Below are 18,867 nucleotides of genomic sequence, written 5' to 3'. Positions count from 1 at the left end.
TTACAGTGCAGTTACACAAAATGCATTGTATTTTGTATTGCATTATTTCATACTGATTTGTGCATACATAAGGCAGCTCTATAAATGCCCATTTAAATGAATGTATACTCTTTCTGGGATGTTACCTTTCTTGAAGAAGAAAAGGCAGCAGTCCTTATTTGATGCTGCTGTTAATTAAATGGAGTAGAATCATGCACAATATAATGATGATACAGTTCACTGGCTATTTATGAACAGATTAAATGTAATTTTTCTCCATCTGTGTAAACAGTTGTTTGGTTATTGGACTTGATTAGTCTTGGCAGACTTTTTTTTTTTTTTTTTTTTCCTAGTCAAGAGATAAAATCAAATCAACCAACTAATTCACCATGGCAGGGATGCTGGAATTGGGCACACAATTTAACCAAGAATTTAATGTTTCTGGTGGCCTTTGGGACACTCTGCATGGGTGTATATTATGAAAAGCACAGAAACTGAATCACAGATGTGCGATGGAAAAGCTCAAATCTGTAGTACGGAACGTTTTTTGGTTAAAAGTGAACAAAAATTTATTATTGAGCAAGTACATACAAAAATCAATGTTCAAAACTATCTCCTTACCACAATTTACAAAGGTAAGCTTATAATACTGATTTATAAATTGAGCTGTTGGGTTGGATTTTGCAGGAAATGTCACTTGATGTCATTCGTCTTTGCATGGTTACGTCACGTCTGTAAACAGAAAGAAGAAGAGCCGGCTACTACTGTATATCGCATGTGTGGGGGCTGAGGATTGTGGAGTGCTTGTAGCTTGTTCTTTCAAGAGTTGCTTAGAATTTAAACTCGTCATCTAGACGTCCGTTTTCAATCTGGATAGTTTTCAAGGCAATCTTCATTGACATCTGGGGGATCTGCAGTCAAAAAGGGAAAGTGATAGAGCCCGTGCTAAAACTAGAATAAATTTCGGCATGACTTTTGAGAGCTAAAGGGATTGAAGACAGGCACTATCCACTCATCTCTGATCACCTGCGAGCAGAATATAATTGGACAGGTGGAAAAGGAGATTGCATTAGAACCATAACTACTATATGTGTATATATATAAGTACATTATGCTTGTCTTTTTTTTTTGTTTTGTTATAACCTGTAATAATTGTGGGTGGGTGAAATACACTACAGCACTGATGAGCAGGCTGTGAGCAGACAGTGTCAATGCATTGGGGAAAATATCGACAATAAATGTAAAGAATGATGATGCTTGTCAGATTTTCCTACCAAGACTTCAGAAAAAAAGAAACCCAAAGTCATGTATTATAAGCGAACTTGGCAACTCTGATAAGTATACCTCAAACCATTAAATTCATCTGCACAGAGGAGCAGTGCCGAAGCACAACCTAGGTAAAATAAAATAAAATAAAAAAACTCTGCAAGTAACTTGTTTGTTTCAAACAGACATGATGATAAAGAGGCAAAGGTTTAGTATAGCAGCTTAAGTTATAATTAATAGGCATCACAGGACAAGAAAGTTGAGCAAATTATTTATTAGAAGTATATGCGTCATATGTTCAGTCATAGATACTGTACAACTTGTTTTGGAATAATATAGCGAACGATTAGGGATATAAACTGTTTAAAAATTTATTACATGTTCAGTACAAATATGAGGTGAAAAATGCAGTTCAACAGCATTCAAAACATACAGTCTATTTTTGAATATAAAAATTAATTTATTGCAGTAAAAAAAAAAAAAAAAAAAAAACCCACACCACCACATTAGCCGAATAAAATACTCTAATATAGATTGTTAATACAGGTCATTAAATAAAAGCCATGATAAAGCCAGTCCAAAAGAGAATCCATCCATCCATTTTCTGTACTGCGTATAGCACAGGGAGAACATGCAAACTCCACACACACAGGGCAGTGGCTGAAATCGAGCCCCAAACCTTAGTTATGCCATCAAGATTTATATGGGTCAGTAAAGATTTTTTCTTTTTTGCACTCCACTATCATATTTTCTGCTATCATGTTTCTCATAAGGTGAATGCTTTTCTGATGTACCACTCAATATCCCCAGAATTTTATAATTTAACTACAAAGTAGGTGGTTCTTCAGGTCTGGTCTCTTTTTCCCTAAACTTCAGCTATTCCAAAACTCCATTTTGTGTGCACACATCACACCATCAACTAAAGGAAATGAAGAGTCATTAAAAAAAAAAATGGACCTATAAAATTTTTTTTATGAGAATTTGGCAAGAGTTCTGGACAGCTTCTGCTTTGCACTAAATAGCAGGGCCCTCAAAGAACTCAATGTTAAACTGATGCATGCTGCACCACGCGAGTCCTTTTTAAGTCATGTTTCTGGGTCCGAATTTAAAAGTAGAATGCCTAGGAGCTCTGCTGAAGTTGCAGTCTGGAAGTATGTCTGAAAGTCCTTGGAGGAGATGTGAAGGGCTCCAATTAAAAACTTAATGACTCTTGAGGCTAATCACAACCAGATGGACTGGAATGGAAGGGTGAAAGCTGAGACTTGAGTTAGTGTGGTAGAGAAGGAATAGCATTAAGGTCACAAAATGTGGTATCCTTATTGACTCAAAGACAAATCTGTGTATGAGAACGGACTCTGCCTGTGCATTCATAACCCCGTGATGATGGGGTGTGGATGCCACAGGTTGAAGGCTTGTCTGATTCAACAAGATAGAGAGGGGAAAAAAATAAAATATACAGTTTCTGTGAGGAAGGTGTGTCCTAGATGTCATTGTCTATGTAGCAAAATGGGCTAATGAAGTGATGTTGAAGAAGAAGGAGGGGGAAAAAAAGAGTTACTTTACAGTGCATCTGTAACTGAATGATCCCAGAGAGGTCCTAGAGATCACAGTGCATTAACCACCAGTGAGCAACCTTGAGGCATCAGAAGCAACAACAAAAATAAACTCACAGACAGAGCTAGGAGGAAGAAACCTTGGGTAGAACTGAGGCTCAGTAGGGGGAGCACATTCACCTCTGGCTGGCACTAAAAACAGTCTTAACAAGTAATTTACTAGAGGTAAGCGGTTAGTAAGGATACTGTGGGGGCATGATCAAGTGTCTGTCAATGGGGAAGAGGCTGGTTGAAACAGCAGGTAAAGTGTACTGATTCCCACCTGTGTGTGATTTTGGCTAGTCTACTTATATATGCTTTGCTGCTCCTTGCAGTAAACACTATGAACCACCACCACCAACATACACACACAGGGGGAGAGAGCGAGAGAGAGAGAGAGATTTATGTTGAAAAGAACACACTGAAAAGAACCTGGTGGAAATGAACACGAAAAGTGAACAAATAAATGATAAAACAGAAAACCCCACCATACACCTGTCTCCTGAGTCCTCCTACCCAACACCCACACACACTGGGTCCCACAGATACATTTCTAGTTGTGGTTGGAGTAAGTATAGCCCATATTAAATGCCCATATGATTCATTTGAATGTGGTTAGTCATGCTGGGTTGTTGATTGCTGAAGATGAATCTGGAGCTTGATAGTATTGGTGAGCTGGTAGGAGTAGGTCCTGCATGGGATCATGAGATCATGAGTGGATTTGAGGGTTGCTGTATTGCCATCAGAGTTGTGGAAATGGCATCACAAGCAGAGAAACAAAGAAATGGGTAGTAGCTGAAGCTTCAGGCATAGACTTTCTCCCAAACTCCAGTTATTCCATTACATCACATACATCTGTGAGTAAAATCACACTTTTTGTTATATTTTCTTTTTGCTTCTAACAGGCTCCTAAAACACACACACAGGGGAATCAGTCATAGCTTGCATAACTCTGATTACACTCTACACGACCACTGCAGTGTTTCAACGCATTCGCCATTCGCCATATGGAGTGTAGCCATTTTGTAGTATGTGTCTGAGATCTTGGCCAAAAGACGTGGTGAATATTTAATAGGAGACAAGAAGCTGGTAAATTGAATGTTGAATCTTTGGTACAGGTGGATTGGAACCTGGCCAAGAGTGCTTAAAGAACAGGGATCAAAAGTTAATCTCATTGCAGGCAGTCCCTTGCTAGCCACATCTCTTGGTTTGAGAGGACTGCTGGCATTAGCACAGGATTCAAATGGATCTGAGCTCCTAACACTGCTTCAGGTAGATTATAAGATTGTTAAGATGGTCTGCTAAACCTAAACATCTCAAATGATCTAATATTAAACCGAAACAATTTTAAACATTATGTGACCATGGCTATATTTTTGGGTTGACAGTGACCTGGTGAAGCAAGATTGGTTCTCTGAATGGGGTCAGTAGGCTACATGTGTTTAATAATGCTATATGACCACACATAATCACATACTCACCGTCCAAAACTTAGCAGTTTGAACTCAGCTCATTGATGCGTCATTGATTCTTCCCATGGTCTGAATGCAGCAACCATGAGGATATCTTCACTCAAGCACGGTTCCAGCCTCACAGCTGCTCTTTCTAGAAATAATCGTAGCTACAGCTGAAGTCCCATTTCACCGTCACAGCAGTTCAATAAAAACGGAAAGGTTGATGGCACCTTCCAGGGGACAGAAGCACTAAATAAGAAGTGCAGTCATCCAAGACTGAGCCATAGCAGCAGACAGGACACTGTAACTTTAACACCAACACTTTAAGGATGAAAAAAATGGGAAAAGAGGAGTTGAACAAAGGTCTATTCTGTTTTCTGGTTCGGCAGTTACAGTTGATTAGTGGCACTGCTTGCCTGTTAACTGACCATCTACTGTACTATAGACATACAGTGAGTGGACATAAGTATTTGGACACTAGTGTTTTTGATATTTAATATACTTCCAGTGCATATATCCACTTTTATACAAATATATCCATATATCCAAATTTACACAAATAATGTATTTTGACATTATTAGAAAGTATGTATTCATAAGTATAAACAAAGACAGGTTTTTAAAAAATAAACCGATAAAGAAAATGCATTCAGACACCACAATCTAACAACATTTCTACTTTGTTGCAATACTGTTGTTGGCAATGAAAGCTTCAAGATGTCTACAGTAATAAGTAGTTAGGTTTTTGCAGCATTGTGGTTCAATATTGGCCCATTCCTTCAATTCCCAAATGAGGGGCGTTCTGATGGACTCACAATTAAAAATTCCTCCATAAACTTTCAGTACTATTCATGTCAGGAGATTGGCTAGGCTATGCAAGGCGTTCTTGAGATATTTTGGCTATATATTCAGGGTCTTTGTCTTGCTGAAATGTCCATCTTCTCCCCAGATTCAGTTTCTTGGACTATGAGAGTAGAAGAAGAAGCCTTTGTTTGTCACATATACATTACAGCATATTGAAATTCTTTTAGTTGCATATCTCAGCTTGTAAGGAAGTTGGGGTCAGAGCACAGTGCCCCTGAAGCAGAGAGAGTTACTGTAAGGGCCTTGCTCAAGGACCCAACAGCAGCAACTTGAACCACTGACATTCTGATCAGTAACCCAGAGCCTTAACCACTGAGACTCCACTGTCCAGATTAAAAACTCCTCTAATACTCCTTTTGTGTTTCCTTTGTAATGCTCCAGTACCATTTGCAGTGAAGTAGCTCCATATCATTAATCTCCCACTTGCATACTTCGCTGTGGGTATAGAGTTCTTGGGATCATACACACAACCCTTCTTTATCTAAATCTCTGAGCTGAATTATTGCCAAGGAGTTCTGTTTTTGTTTGGTTTGACCAGAGTATATTGTTCCTAAAGAGTTCAGGTTTGTCTAAATGTTTTTAGATGCACATCTGTGCATATCTAACCAATTACACTGACAAGGATGTTTAAGGTGCTACGGCTCTGTATTTTCTTTGAGTGTTGTTTAATAATATTCTATCTGAGAACTTTATGCGTCTCTTTTTATCGTCATGATTTCTACTTATTGCTAGAAATGTTCCAAGCCAACTGAAATTTTTAAAAAAAATATAGTGTCTTAATACCCCCCCATCAATATCATTTTTAAATATGCACACAACAAACACTTTATTAGGACTATACTGCCAATCATGTGGCAGGAAAGCGATCCAGGGGCGCTGTATCATGGCTGACCCTGCGCTCAGACCCCAACTTCCGGCGATGCTGGGGTATGCGAAGAAAAGAATTTCACTGTGCTGTAATGTATATGTAATCAATAAAGACTCATTATTATCATTATACTCTCGGGTCACTCTTTACAATAAAAAGACATGTCCAACAATACGACAAATAGGGCTATAACAGCAGAAGCCAAGAACAGGAATCTGAGGCTACAGTGGGCAGAAGGTCCGCCATAAATTAAGGTTGATTTCATATTGAGTGTTAATATATTCTATCTCAAGAATATTACAATAGAATATTTTAACTGAAAGTTGTGCCAGCATTACACAAAAGAACAATCCATGTGTTTAAGTAAGGCCATACCAACAAAGTTGAAGGACACTAGTCATATCACATCCTCACACAGTACTGCACTTACTTATTACAGCCTTGTTTACTACAACAACCTTGTTCTGCAAAGAACATGATCAATAATATTTTATTCCATTTACATCATCACATTACTCTTACTAATCCATGCCAATCAATAATCTAGAAACACTGCACTAGATTGATCCAAATGTTAGAAAAAAAATAAACGCACATCAACAAAAATGTCAGCAACATATTCCCTTTCCTTCCATCTGATCAGATTAAATCAGTATGCATTATTTTTTGGTGCTGTCAAGGATATTTCTTACATTCCTATCCTCCTTTACTATTATCCAGGCTATTTATTTTTTTTGGTCTCTAATCAGTGATTAGGATGTCAAGAGTAGACATTTAGAGTACAAACAGGACAGAAGGCTTATGCTCACATGTATTTTGCTCCTCTCACTCACAGCAAATTTAACAAAAATGATTTTTTCTCCACTCAGAGCTGTTTTAAGGTCAACAGAGTCTCAAAATTAAACAATTAACATTCTAATACAAACACTGGAGGAGCTGGGAATCAATTTACTGATTACTAATCCTGTAATCTAGATGTGATAAAAATATATATATATTCCTGCTTTCAGAGCAACAGTCTTCACTTTTTCCAACAGAAAAGAACAGTGTGAAGCAGAGGAGGAAGAATCATCTTCAAAACTGATTGACACTTCAAGCTTAGTCTTAAAAGAGTAGTGCTGTGACCAGAGAAGATGGTCTGCTTCTGTAAAAACAGTAAGTACAACAGAGGAGGAAATGGCTAATACACTAAAGCAAAATAACTGACTGTGTGGTGTAATTTGTACTAGTAATATCCAAACAGAAAACAGGCCCCTGCTGCCCCCTATTGAAGAAACACAGAACATACAGTATCGAAACTGAGAAGTGTTGATGTGAATGTGCCATCAAGGAAATTAAAGGCATGAACACACAAATGGTGAACTGTTTATTTGTTTTGACCGCAACAGCCAATAACTGTTAAGAGTAAATATTTGACACACAGTAGTGTGACGTATCCCACTGTGTTTATAGTTACATTCAATTACGTTGTGGTATGTCCACGAGAGGAGTTCCTTCCAGTTCAGTTACATTATAGCAGTTATAAACATATAGGTCGTTCCCTCACCAGCCTCTCTCTTTTCCCTATTGAAATGAATAACATCTCAGCTTGATATGAAATTGACATTAATAATATTGTCAATAATAATAAAAAAAGAATAAACGTCATGAAAAACCACATCAGTGATTATACATTTTTCTTTGTTAATTCATGTTTATAATTAGACAGATTATGTGGTATGCACACCATAGGAGTCTCCGTGAAGTTGTTACTATACGTGAGATCAAGCTCTTTAATATAAACCTGTCAATTGAATTACAGCCTGCCCCATTGTCAAAGTCGGGCTGTTATAGAAAATGAATCACATTAAACGGCTTTAAAATGACTGGACAGTTTTAAGAATTCAACAGCGCTGTGGTCTAAAGCTGAAGATGTTTTAACACATTATTGTTTCTATAGTAACAGCTCATTCACAGGGACCTGTATGGTGGATGCTCCATACTCCACACTGCATCTAAGGTTAATAACAAACAGATTCTCAATGTGTTGTTATTTAACAAATATGTATAAATGTTGATATGTTTAAGCTTTCTGTAATGAGATGTTTGTTATATAATGAGACCCATTTTCTCTGTAAAAATGTCAGCTGCATCAGAGAGAGAGAGAGAGAGAGAGAGAGAGAGAGAGAGAGAGAGAGAGAGAGAGAGAGAGAAGAGAAGCTGGTCAGGGTACAGTTGTTTACAGCTGCTATAATGTAAGTGATAACAGGAACTAACTTGTCTCACAGCAGTTCCACAACATTTAATACAACTTTAAATATTTAAAGGTGTAATATGGTGTTCTTTAATAAATGAAAATATAATTGTTGGAAAATTGCTGTGGAATAAGACAGGATGTGCTGTTATTGGAAAATAATCAGATTCAGGGTGGTAAGAGAAACTCTGCTTCGTGTCAGCTCTCATCACACTACCCCAGCATAGATTATTTTCCTGCAAAAACACAGCTTTACACAAAAGGCACCGATTCTGGGATTTATTCAGGAAAAGCAAGCATCAATTTTCTCTGTGCTTGACATGGATTTTGTGCTTTTGATGACAACAGGAGCAATATCCTACTCGATCAGACACAACATGGCATAAAAATGCTGCTCTTGCAACGTTATCACAAACAAACAGCTGAATGGAAAAAAAAAAAAAAACCCCAAAACAACCAACCACAAAGCACTCAGTCACTGCATCTTTATTTCCACGTTTTGCATCATTAGCCACCTCAATGGTTATATATTCTGCATTTGCAGGCAGTTATTAAGACTGTTCATGCTCTCCTTTTCTCAGCTAGAGCTCTTTAACCTCTTGAAACAGAAGAGGAGGAGACAATCTAGTGCACTTTTATACAAGATGTGCATAGAGGCCTCTCAGAGAGGATCTTCTGATATATACTCACTGTCCACTTTATTAGAAACACCTGTACATCTGCATATTCATGCAGTTATCTAATCAGCCAATCATGTGGCAGCAGCACAATGCAAAAAATAAATAAAGCATGCAGATACAGGGCAAACACTTCAGTTCATGTTCACATCAAACATCAGAATGAAGAAAAAGTGTGATCTCTGTGGGTAGATTAGAAGAAAAATCACCTATTTCTGGTCTTCAGCTGTCCAATTTGGGTGAGTCTGTGCCCATGATAACCTCAGATTCTTGTTGTTGGCTGACAGGGGTGAAACCTGATGTGGTCTTCTGCTGTTGTAGCCCATCCACCTCAAGATTTCATGTCTTGTGCATTCTGATATGCTTTACAGTCACAATTACCACAGTTGTAAAAAGTACTTATATGAGTAATTATAGACTTCCTGTCAGCTCAAACCAGTCTGGTCATTCTTCTCTGATCTCTCTCATGAAGATGTTTTAGCCTGCAGACCCTCCGCACACAGGAAGTTTTTCGCACAATTCTATGCAAACTCTAGAGACTGCTGTGTGAAATTCCCAGAGGATCAGCAATTTATGAAATCCTCAAACCAGCCATTCTGGTACCAACATCCATGCCACAGAGATAACACCTTTTCTTCATTCTGATGTTTGATGAAAACATTTAACTGAAGCTCTTTATTTTACATATTTTTTTACATTGTGCTGTTGCCACATGATTGGCTGATTGGATAACTGCAGTTATGTGCAGGTGTATAAGTATTCCTAATAAAGTGGATGGTGAGTGTACATATCAACTGCTCACACAAGTCGCCTGCTGAAGTACAAATAAAAAAAGAAAAGAAAACATAGAAGAAATAAATATAAATAACATATACATATATATGTATATATACATATATATGTATATATACACACACACACATATATATATGTACATACATATATATATACACATACATACATACATACATACACACATTATTAAAATGTTACATCATTACTTAAAAATGTTGAATGGTTTATATATATATATATATATATATATATATATATATATATATATATATATATATATATATATATATATATATATAAAAAGTACACATTTGTTCATCATTCATGTTGGTATAGCTAGGGTCATGGACCGGACTAGACAGTCCATTCTGGCTGGACTGAAGCAGTGCTGAAGGAACAAGCTAGATGTAGACAGGACCGTCCATCTTCCCTAACTGACTTTAATGGAGGGCACACACTTTGTCGAAACGCTGCTCTGTTTTGCTCTTCATCACTCTCTCTCTCTCTCTCTCTCTCTGCAAAAGACGTTGCGGAGTGTAGTGAAGTGCCCCCAGGTTAACTCGAGTCAGGAAAACTCCACCGAGCTATTTCTTATCTAGATGATGAGAAGTAGGGACAATCATAAACATGTATGTACAACCCTATGAAATTACCTGGATTTCTGCATTAATTCTTTATTCATCTCACAATAATATCAAAACCTATGCAGCCTAAATTATTAACCCACAAACATTTGTATTCTTCCTGTCTTTATTGAACGCATTGATTAATAATTCATAGCCCAGGCAGGCAAAAGGAAATTAACCCTGGGATCTAATAACTGGTTGCTTCCTTTAGCAGCGGTAAACCTCCACCTTGCAGTTTCAAGTAGCTTCAGCTAAGACATCCACAAGCAGAGAGAGAAAGAATTCCAACATTTTTTTCATAAACAGCCTTCATGAGCTCATGCCATCTCAGTTTAAGAATTAAGGTCCCAAATCTTATGACATGGCTACGCCAAAAACAATTTTTCTACTGTTCAATCAATCATGTTTATTTACTCGTGTCATTTTTGTTATTGTCGTGTTGTATCATCCACCTTCTATTAAGTTGAAAGCGATACACCGCTAACCTGACATTGAATTCATTATTCTGTCAATGACTGCAAGCTTTTAGTGCTAGTTCGCAGTGCCTTTTTTAACTCCAAGCATGGCATTTTGCAGTTATGCCAAGAAGTTCAACTTTTGTCTCATCTGTCCACAGGACATTGCCCAGGAAGTGTTGGGAAACAACTAAGTGGTTTTTGCAAATTTGTGATTTGCAGAAATGTTTGTTTCCTCATGGTGGCGTTCTATTAACACTGTTTTAGTTTTTCTTACAGTGGACACATGAACAGAGCCTTCATCAAGTTGTAAAAACTTCTGGAGGTCTTTTGCTATCCCCTTCAGTTATATTATATTTTATATATATATATATATATATATATATATATATATATATATATATATATATATATATATATATAAACATGCTACAGTTATAAGCACTTTATCCTGGTCAGGGTTGCAGTGGGTCCAAAGCCCATCACTGTGTGTAAGGCAGGAGCACACCCTGGACAAGACTTCCATCGCACGGCTCTATGCGCGCGCGCACACACACACACACACACACACACACACACACACACACACACACACACACACACACACATACATTAACACACTCATTCACATGTAGCCAGTCCACCTACCAGCATGTTTTTGGGACTCTGGAGGAAATCGGAGAACCCAGAGGAAACCCACATGGACACGAAAAAAAAAGCATGCAAACCTTTTCATTCTTCACGTATCTCGCTAATACTTCTTTTAAGATCCTCTGAAACTTCTTTTGAACTCCTCTCCTTAACTGGAGCACCTGACACTGATTTTTGAAGATGTTGCTAGCCCTGAGGTACACAAGCCGTTTTTTTTTTTTTTTTTTAAAACCTAGACTGTGAAACTTTAAATGGGTTTTTCAGTACTGACAAGTAGTGAAACTGTGTTCTCAGTAATTAATGCAGAAAACCTGATAATTCCAAAGGTTTTAATAAATATTTTTTGCAACTCTGTGATTGTATTATTTTTGGCCTCTGTGTGTTTATGTGCTGGAATGTCCAGGTGCTCTAGTGTCCAAAATCCCACTGCACAAATTGACCTCAATTGACAACAACGCAACAAATATCTATTATTCAAAATACCACAATTTTAAAAAATTATGTAATTCATGTAATCCTTGTATGTAATTAAAATCTTTTATAGCATTATGTTATTATTGGTGATTTAAGTTAATTCATTCTTTTGGACCAAATTGGACTAAACTGATGAAATGAAAACAATAATCAGTAGTGGCTTCAGACTTAAGGATTGTGCTGGTACAATTTAAATAAAACTATTATACTATTTAAAATATAACAAATTATTTTGTTATTGTTATACTGTACCTTTGTTTCCCCCAGTGTCTGCTGATTCTTGTTTTTGCCTTAACAGATAATATCTGCTCTCTAGCTCCTGAAAACACATTGATCAGAGTTAACACTCTAAATAACAGAGTTAACACTCTAAATAACATCCAACATAATTGTATTTTCATTTACTGAGTCCTCAAGAGACAGAGCTACAAGCATGTGTGTATGTGTGTGTGTGTGTGTGTGGATAGACCTTGAGGTGATTGAGGTTGGCTTGCAGAGAGCGCAGGTATGTGAGAACCTGTCTGCTGATGCCACATAAGCTCTCTGCTGAGGATGATGAAAACCTGAGGCTGATACCCGAGTCAGCAGCGCAGCCACGGGAAAGACCCAACTCCTTCCTCCTGTACTGTACGTTATCATCAGTACTGCCCTCGGAGCCACCAGAGCCCTCCAGCAGCAGGTAGCCTGCTTCAATCACACGTACGGACAAGCCTAAAAGTAAATCAACACAACCACAACTGGACATCCAGTACATGTTGCAATTTTACATATCAAGTGAATGGAATGACCAAATCCCATCACAGACATGTACAAATAACAAGCACACACAGATAGACCTCAGTTCAGAGACTATAATTAAACTTATTCCAGGTGTTTTATTCATAGAATTATTAAGCAACCTCCTATATATTTAGTTACACTGTGGTCTTGTTTTTCCCTTACACCATTTCTAAACACCATTTCTAACTCACTCACCATAGTCCTCAGTGCCTTCATAAAAACCTGTGTCCCCTGAGGAGGCGTCCTGAGTCCTGCATGATGTGCGCAAAGACGTTGTCCTGAGAAGACGCCGGCCCATCCTCTCCCCGTCGTTCTGGGCCATCAGCTGAGTTACCAGCACCTGTTTTAAAGCTGCCACTGAGAAAGCAGAGAAAAGCACAAAACACACACACACACACACACACACACACACACACACACACACACACACACACACACACACACACACACACATTCAAGCTTAGTTGCTGAAAATGACTTCCATGTTCAAGCACACTGGCCCCGAGTCTGGGGCTTTGTCCTGGATCCTTAGATCAAAAATTTAACAGCATTTTGCTGTGTTTAGGATAACTGGCAGATATGACAAGCTAAATGACAATATCACTTAAATTATACAGTTTCCTATTTCGTAGTTTGTATGTGTATTGGGACCCATGGGACCACAAAAAAAGTTGCGGGAAAAGGTAGTTTTTACTTTCATGTGTGAGGTAAGATGAGGTTGCAGGAGAAAGAAGGATCACATTCATAAAATGCTGCGTGATGCATTTAGCACATTCATTCATTCAACTTCAGCAAGTGCTTTATCCTGGCCAGAGTTGATGTGGTTTAAATTACCAATTGTTTTTTTTTCTTCTGGGAAACAATCCAAATTAAAACATTTCAATCTGGTGCAATAAAAAATAATAAGAAACTTTCTTCAGGAGTGGGTTGGATTGGTGAAACTTTCTGCAGGAGTGGGTGGAATTGGTCAAGGTTTCTGTGGGAGTCGATAGGATTTTTCAGCACTTCTGAAGGAGCAGGTGGGATTGGTCAAACTTTCTGCGGGAGTGGGTTGGACTGGTCAAAATGTCTGAAGGAGCAGATGGGATTGGTCAAAATTTCTGCAGAGGGCAGGCAGGATTGGTGAAACTTTCTGCAGGAACAGGTTGGATTGATCAAACTATCTGCAGGAGTGGGTGAGACTGGTCAAACTTTCTGTGGGAATGGGTGGAATTGGTCAAACTTTCTCTGGAAGTTGGTGAGATTGGTCAAATCTTCAGAAAGAAAAGTTGGGATTGGTCAAAAGTTCTGTGAGGGCAGGCAGGACTGGTAAAATTTTCTGCGAGAGTGGTGGGCTTGCTGAAGTTCTGATGGAGCAGGTTGGATTGGTGAAGAGTGTCTGCCAGAGTGGGAGCGCATGTTACTGTCAGGTTTGTAGGTGGAGACAGATACAAACGCAGGAGCTAAAGTGGAACGTTTAATAATGTACAAAACAAAACATAAAACAAGAAATCTGTAACACATGGCAAGGTACAAAGATAACGACACCAGAAACATGAAACAAGAGCGAGCACAACATGATACAAATAGACAGACCAAAGAACGCAAAACAACCAGTGCAATGAAGAATGTAACTACATACACACACACACGTGCTAATGAATCAAATCCGTGAATCAGGTGAAACAAAAAATGTGACTAGGTGCAGTGGCTGATGGGAATTGTAGTCTCTAGTCCTTCTCCAATATATACGACAGTTACTCACATGTTTTCAGAGCTTCGTCGGCTCTGCAGGAAGAGGATGGAAAGTCTGTGTCACAGCCAGCCAACAGCTCCGGCTCTGGATAAGAGCTTTCATCATGGCCATGTGCCCGAATTTGCTCCTGCTCCTCATTGTTGGCGGCACGATCAGATGCTGCATCATGGGCTTTACCTGAAAACACAATGTCCAGACCACACACATGGTGACTGGGGATAATAGAGGCCAGGATCACTGACAAACAAAAAGACAAAAAAAAAAAAAAGCTAGAGTTACCTGAGGCCTGAGCATTGCTAGAACACTCACGCTCTGGAGCTTTGGCAGGTTTTCCAACTCCGACTCCACTTCTCTCCCCTCTAAGAAAAGTTAAAATACAGTTTGAATGTGACTTTTCATTTGGAGTGAATAGTGAAAAGTGTGAGTTGCTGCATACTTTGTCTTGGAAGCTTGCAATGAACAGAGTGGTGAGGAGAGGAGAGAAAGTGGGCACTTACCCAGACTGAGGCAAGGGAATGACACTGTGTGGCCTGGACTTCATTGCCTCTGCTCGCTGAATGATATGCCTCTGCCATCTAAAGGAGAAAAAATAAATGAGAGAATGAAATTAGGAGGTGCTGTTGGGGAAAGAGAGATGGAGAAAAGATGAGATAGAAAATAAAAAGTGGTGAAAGAAAAAAAAATCCGAAGTGGACAAATGGCAGTCTCAGTACTTACATTCTCTGTTCAGACACTGTTTGGGCCATCAGTTCATAGATCTGAGCTCCGTTATCCGACATGGAGAGCACAAAGAAGGACCTGTTGTCTGTTTTTGGAAGGACAGTGTAAATTGGCACCATTCCTCACTTTGGGGTGTGTGCGTGTGTGTATATAAAAGACCTCACCTGTGGCCACTGAGCGCACCAGTACAGTATTGAGTTTGATGACAGGGCTGAAGATGTGCTGCGTGTCGGCCGAGCCAGCACGGTTCTTACTATGGCATTTCAGAACGAGTCTCTCGTCTTGCTTCTGCAATAGCACCAGGATGTCCTCAAGAAGCAATGTGTATAACTCTGTTAAAAAAAAAAAAACACACACACATGCCCAAACTATGTCACCAAATAGTACCTACTGTATATCTTAAATATACATGTATCATAAACTGACATCATTAGAAATAGATAACACTAGATAATACTAATCTCTCTTGGTGCCATACCAACTGTCTTGTCTTTATTCAGTTTCCAGGTCAGTGGTCCTTCATGAATCAACTTCCTCTTGGTGAGATCTAGATTCTGAAAAGACGAAAATTTTGTTGTTATATTATACACACATACACATATACATACATACATACATATACATATATACATATACATATATATATATATATATATATATATATATATATATATATATATATATATATATATATATATATATACACACACACACACACACACACATATACATATACACACACACACACACACACACACACACACACACACACACACACACATACATATACACACACACACACATATATACACATCCATATCCTTCCATTTTCTGCACAGATTACTGTATCCTTCAGTGTCACGGGGAACCTGGAGCCTATCCCAGGGGGCATGGGACACAAGGCGGGGTACACCCTGGACAGGGTGCCAATCCAACACAGGGCACAATCACATATACATTCACACACCCATTCATACACTACGGACACTTTGGACATGCCAATCAGCCCACCATGCAAGTCTTTGGACTGGGAAGGAGAGCAGGGTACCCGGAGGTAACCCCCGCAGCACGGGGAGAACATGCAAACTCACACACACACTCAGGGCAGCGGCGGGAAAAGGGCCTTAAACCCTGGCGGTGTGAGGTGAACGTGCTAATGACTAAGCCACCGTGTGCCCTATATATATATATATATATATATATATATATATATATATATATATATATATATATATATATATATATATATATATATAAATATGGTAATAATATATAATGTGGTCTAAAATTAGCAAAACTTCATTCCAATGTTCGCACTTTTCACATGATTAACAGTCCTGCCAACCCAGGAAAGGAAAAATTTGTAGTTTCATAAATGGCTGACATTTTTCACTGTTGATCTGCTGCTGTTCACAATGTTCTATTTTGATCAAATTGCCATCATTGATCAAACCTGAAATTGCCCTTTTTTTGACCCTTTTCATCTGAAACTTTCAGTGGCCAAGATTTTGGCTCATTCTTAATAAATATAGTTCACTGTTTTTACTGATTTCCCCCATTTTCTCTCTAATTTAGCTTTGGCCAATTCCCAGCTTTCCTATGGCAGCTACCAAATGAGGAGGGTTTAGGGTGAACATATGGGGTGAAGCCAGCCAACCATGACTTTTCAAACTGCTACTCATGCTGCATCATGCTTAGAGGAAAGCGCAAGCCACCCTCTTCCACATGAATGAGCTCACAGATAATCAGATTGAAAACTCCCACACAGCGAGCATGGCTAATTTTGTTCCCCTGTTTCCTGTCTACAGGCTTTTGTAGCATTGCTGTGATTCAAACTTGTGATCTCCAGAAGATATGTTGAACGCTTTTCTGTTAAGTTTACAGGCCATCAGGGGGAAATGTAGCTTCCAGAAGTGTCTGTTAATACCACAGAATTCACACTCACTGTATTGCCAATTATTCCAGATTCATACGTCATTTCAGTCATCTCCCATTTTTATTGGCAAAAGAAGACCTTTCTTTTGCCATGTTTTTGCATGCAACTTGTACCAGCATACTCTGATGTTAAAATGTGATGCTCCTATGCAAAACGCATGAAGGTTGGCAGGTGTGGATTAAATATCAGGTTCATATTGTGGACTTCAAGCAAACTCAGTTTAACATGACTGACCTTAAACTCGGAAATGAGAGGATTCTCACTCTGCTTCAGAGTGGAGAGGTCCAGGCGTCTCTGGTAGTCTTCCAGATGCTGAATAATTTATAGCACCACAAAAACATTTCACCAGTGAGACATAATAGATCCAACAAACTTAAATACAAAACCACGTATGATATGGTTAAACATGGAAAGGGGGATTAAAGACAAGGCCAACAAACAGGAAATAATACACTGTACAGTACAATCTTAGGATTTAATATACAGAAGTGTCTGAAATGGCTCAGTTAACTTTCCTCCTCTAACTTTGAGCAACTTTGTCTCATAAAAATGTGATTCACAGAATAATTTGATAGGTTTGTCTATTTGGAACAGTCAGAAAAATCCAAAAAGTGGTTGCTGAAGCAAGAGTAGAGGCCCAAAGTGAGAGATATTGTCTACTATCTGAGCAACATTTCAGGGTTAACCTAGTGATGTGCTTGCAGAGGTTCGGTGAAGAAAGTTAGGATTGGCAACTCAATCAGGTCAAAGTGATTACCTGTTTATTTTCTGACTCCTTCACTGCTTGGTTAACGTGGTTAAGGATCTTGCGACAGCAATCAGCCGCTTTCCTCACCTTATCTTTCTCCTCTGCATCCCCTGGACACAGACGGATAGATGGACACACAGGAGAAACAGGTTTGTTTTGTTTTTTTTTAAGAACAACCAGGGCTGCCAAGTGGCTCATTTTTCCCTAATGCATGAGCAAATTGCCTAAAGAGAGTTAATTCCCAGGCTTAGATACATTAGTATCTCTTAATTGCACATTTTACATTACGTCCATTGTGGCACTTTCAGGAAAGCGAGCGGGCCAATTTAAATGCTCCATAACAGCTTCTTTAAGTAAATTCTGAATTAATAATAAAAAAAAAACCTCAGCCCATTTGTAATTCAGAATTGCCTGGCTAACAGCCAGTGCCAGCACCGAATAAACCTCATTACTGAGAGCTGCACTGGAAATGGCTGAGTGTGTCTGGGGCGGGTGAGTCCTCTGGCAGCCCTTCCCACTGCTGGCGGTCAAAACAGAGGAGGAGGCCAGAAGAAGGACATAGCAATCACTCACACCGCTCTAAATGCATCACACCATACACAGAGAGATAGCACTATACACAGAGGGGTATGAAGCTGCATTAAAATTAGTTAGTTTGTATGCATGCATGTATGTGTGTGAAAGGACTGCATATGTGTGCGAGTGAGAAGAGAAATATACACTCTGTCTGCAAGAGAAATACAGTTGTGCATGGAGAATCTAAGTACGGGTATTTGTGTAATTTACGTAAGAATGAATATTTCTGTGAGTGCTACAATAATACAAGTGTGAAGAATATATGTGTTTCTATACAAATACATATTAATGCTGTGGTACCGGTGTACTTGGCGATGTTCTCCAGCAGTAATGGGTACTTGGTGAGTCTTTGCATCTCGGCAGGGATGATGTCCTTCAGCTGCAGCCTCCGGCACATCCGATTACTCTCTGCCTCCTGCACACAGAGAAAACTCTAAC

At 38.8% G+C, this 18,867-nt stretch overlaps 1 protein-coding gene across 5 annotated transcripts in view; it reads right to left on the bottom strand.

The window, feature by feature from the left end:
- Positions 1-1,504: 1,504 nt before the first annotated feature.
- Positions 1,505-18,867, bottom strand: part of arhgef12a (Rho guanine nucleotide exchange factor (GEF) 12a) — a 69,766-nt gene continuing 52,403 nt past the window's right edge. The window contains exons 28-41 of one of the 5 annotated variants that reach the window (XR_008398196.1): positions 18,730-18,844; positions 17,863-17,963; positions 17,340-17,417; positions 15,648-15,723; positions 15,334-15,501; positions 15,167-15,254; positions 14,947-15,024; positions 14,729-14,808; positions 14,459-14,626; positions 12,910-13,071; positions 12,404-12,645; positions 12,187-12,253; positions 4,319-4,521; positions 1,505-3,692 (exon numbers count right to left, since the gene is read on the bottom strand). Coding sequence is in view for 4 of the 5 variants with exons in the window: in XM_017490963.3 (XP_017346452.2) it covers positions 4,484-4,521; positions 12,187-12,253; positions 12,404-12,645; positions 12,910-13,071; positions 14,459-14,626; positions 14,729-14,808; positions 14,947-15,024; positions 15,167-15,254; positions 15,334-15,501; positions 15,648-15,723; positions 17,340-17,417; positions 17,863-17,963; positions 18,730-18,844 (1,461 nt within the window). In the remaining variant the exon portion in view is untranslated. Of the gene's footprint in view, positions 4,522-8,507; positions 10,324-12,186; positions 12,254-12,403; positions 12,646-12,909; positions 13,072-14,458; positions 14,627-14,728; positions 14,809-14,946; positions 15,025-15,166; positions 15,255-15,333; positions 15,502-15,647; positions 15,724-17,339; positions 17,418-17,862; positions 17,964-18,729; positions 18,845-18,867 lie in introns of those variants that run through there. The other 4 variants (XM_017490963.3, XM_017490964.3, XM_053687184.1 and 1 more) reach the window with 4 other exon arrangements.

The sequence above is a fragment of the Ictalurus punctatus genome, chromosome 17, assembly GCF_001660625.3.
Source record: "Ictalurus punctatus breed USDA103 chromosome 17, Coco_2.0, whole genome shotgun sequence".
In the NCBI taxonomy this organism is placed as follows: domain Eukaryota; kingdom Metazoa; phylum Chordata; class Actinopteri; order Siluriformes; family Ictaluridae; genus Ictalurus; species Ictalurus punctatus.
Note: the sequence above shows the minus strand (reverse complement) of the source record. Positions and strands in the feature narration are given on the sequence as shown.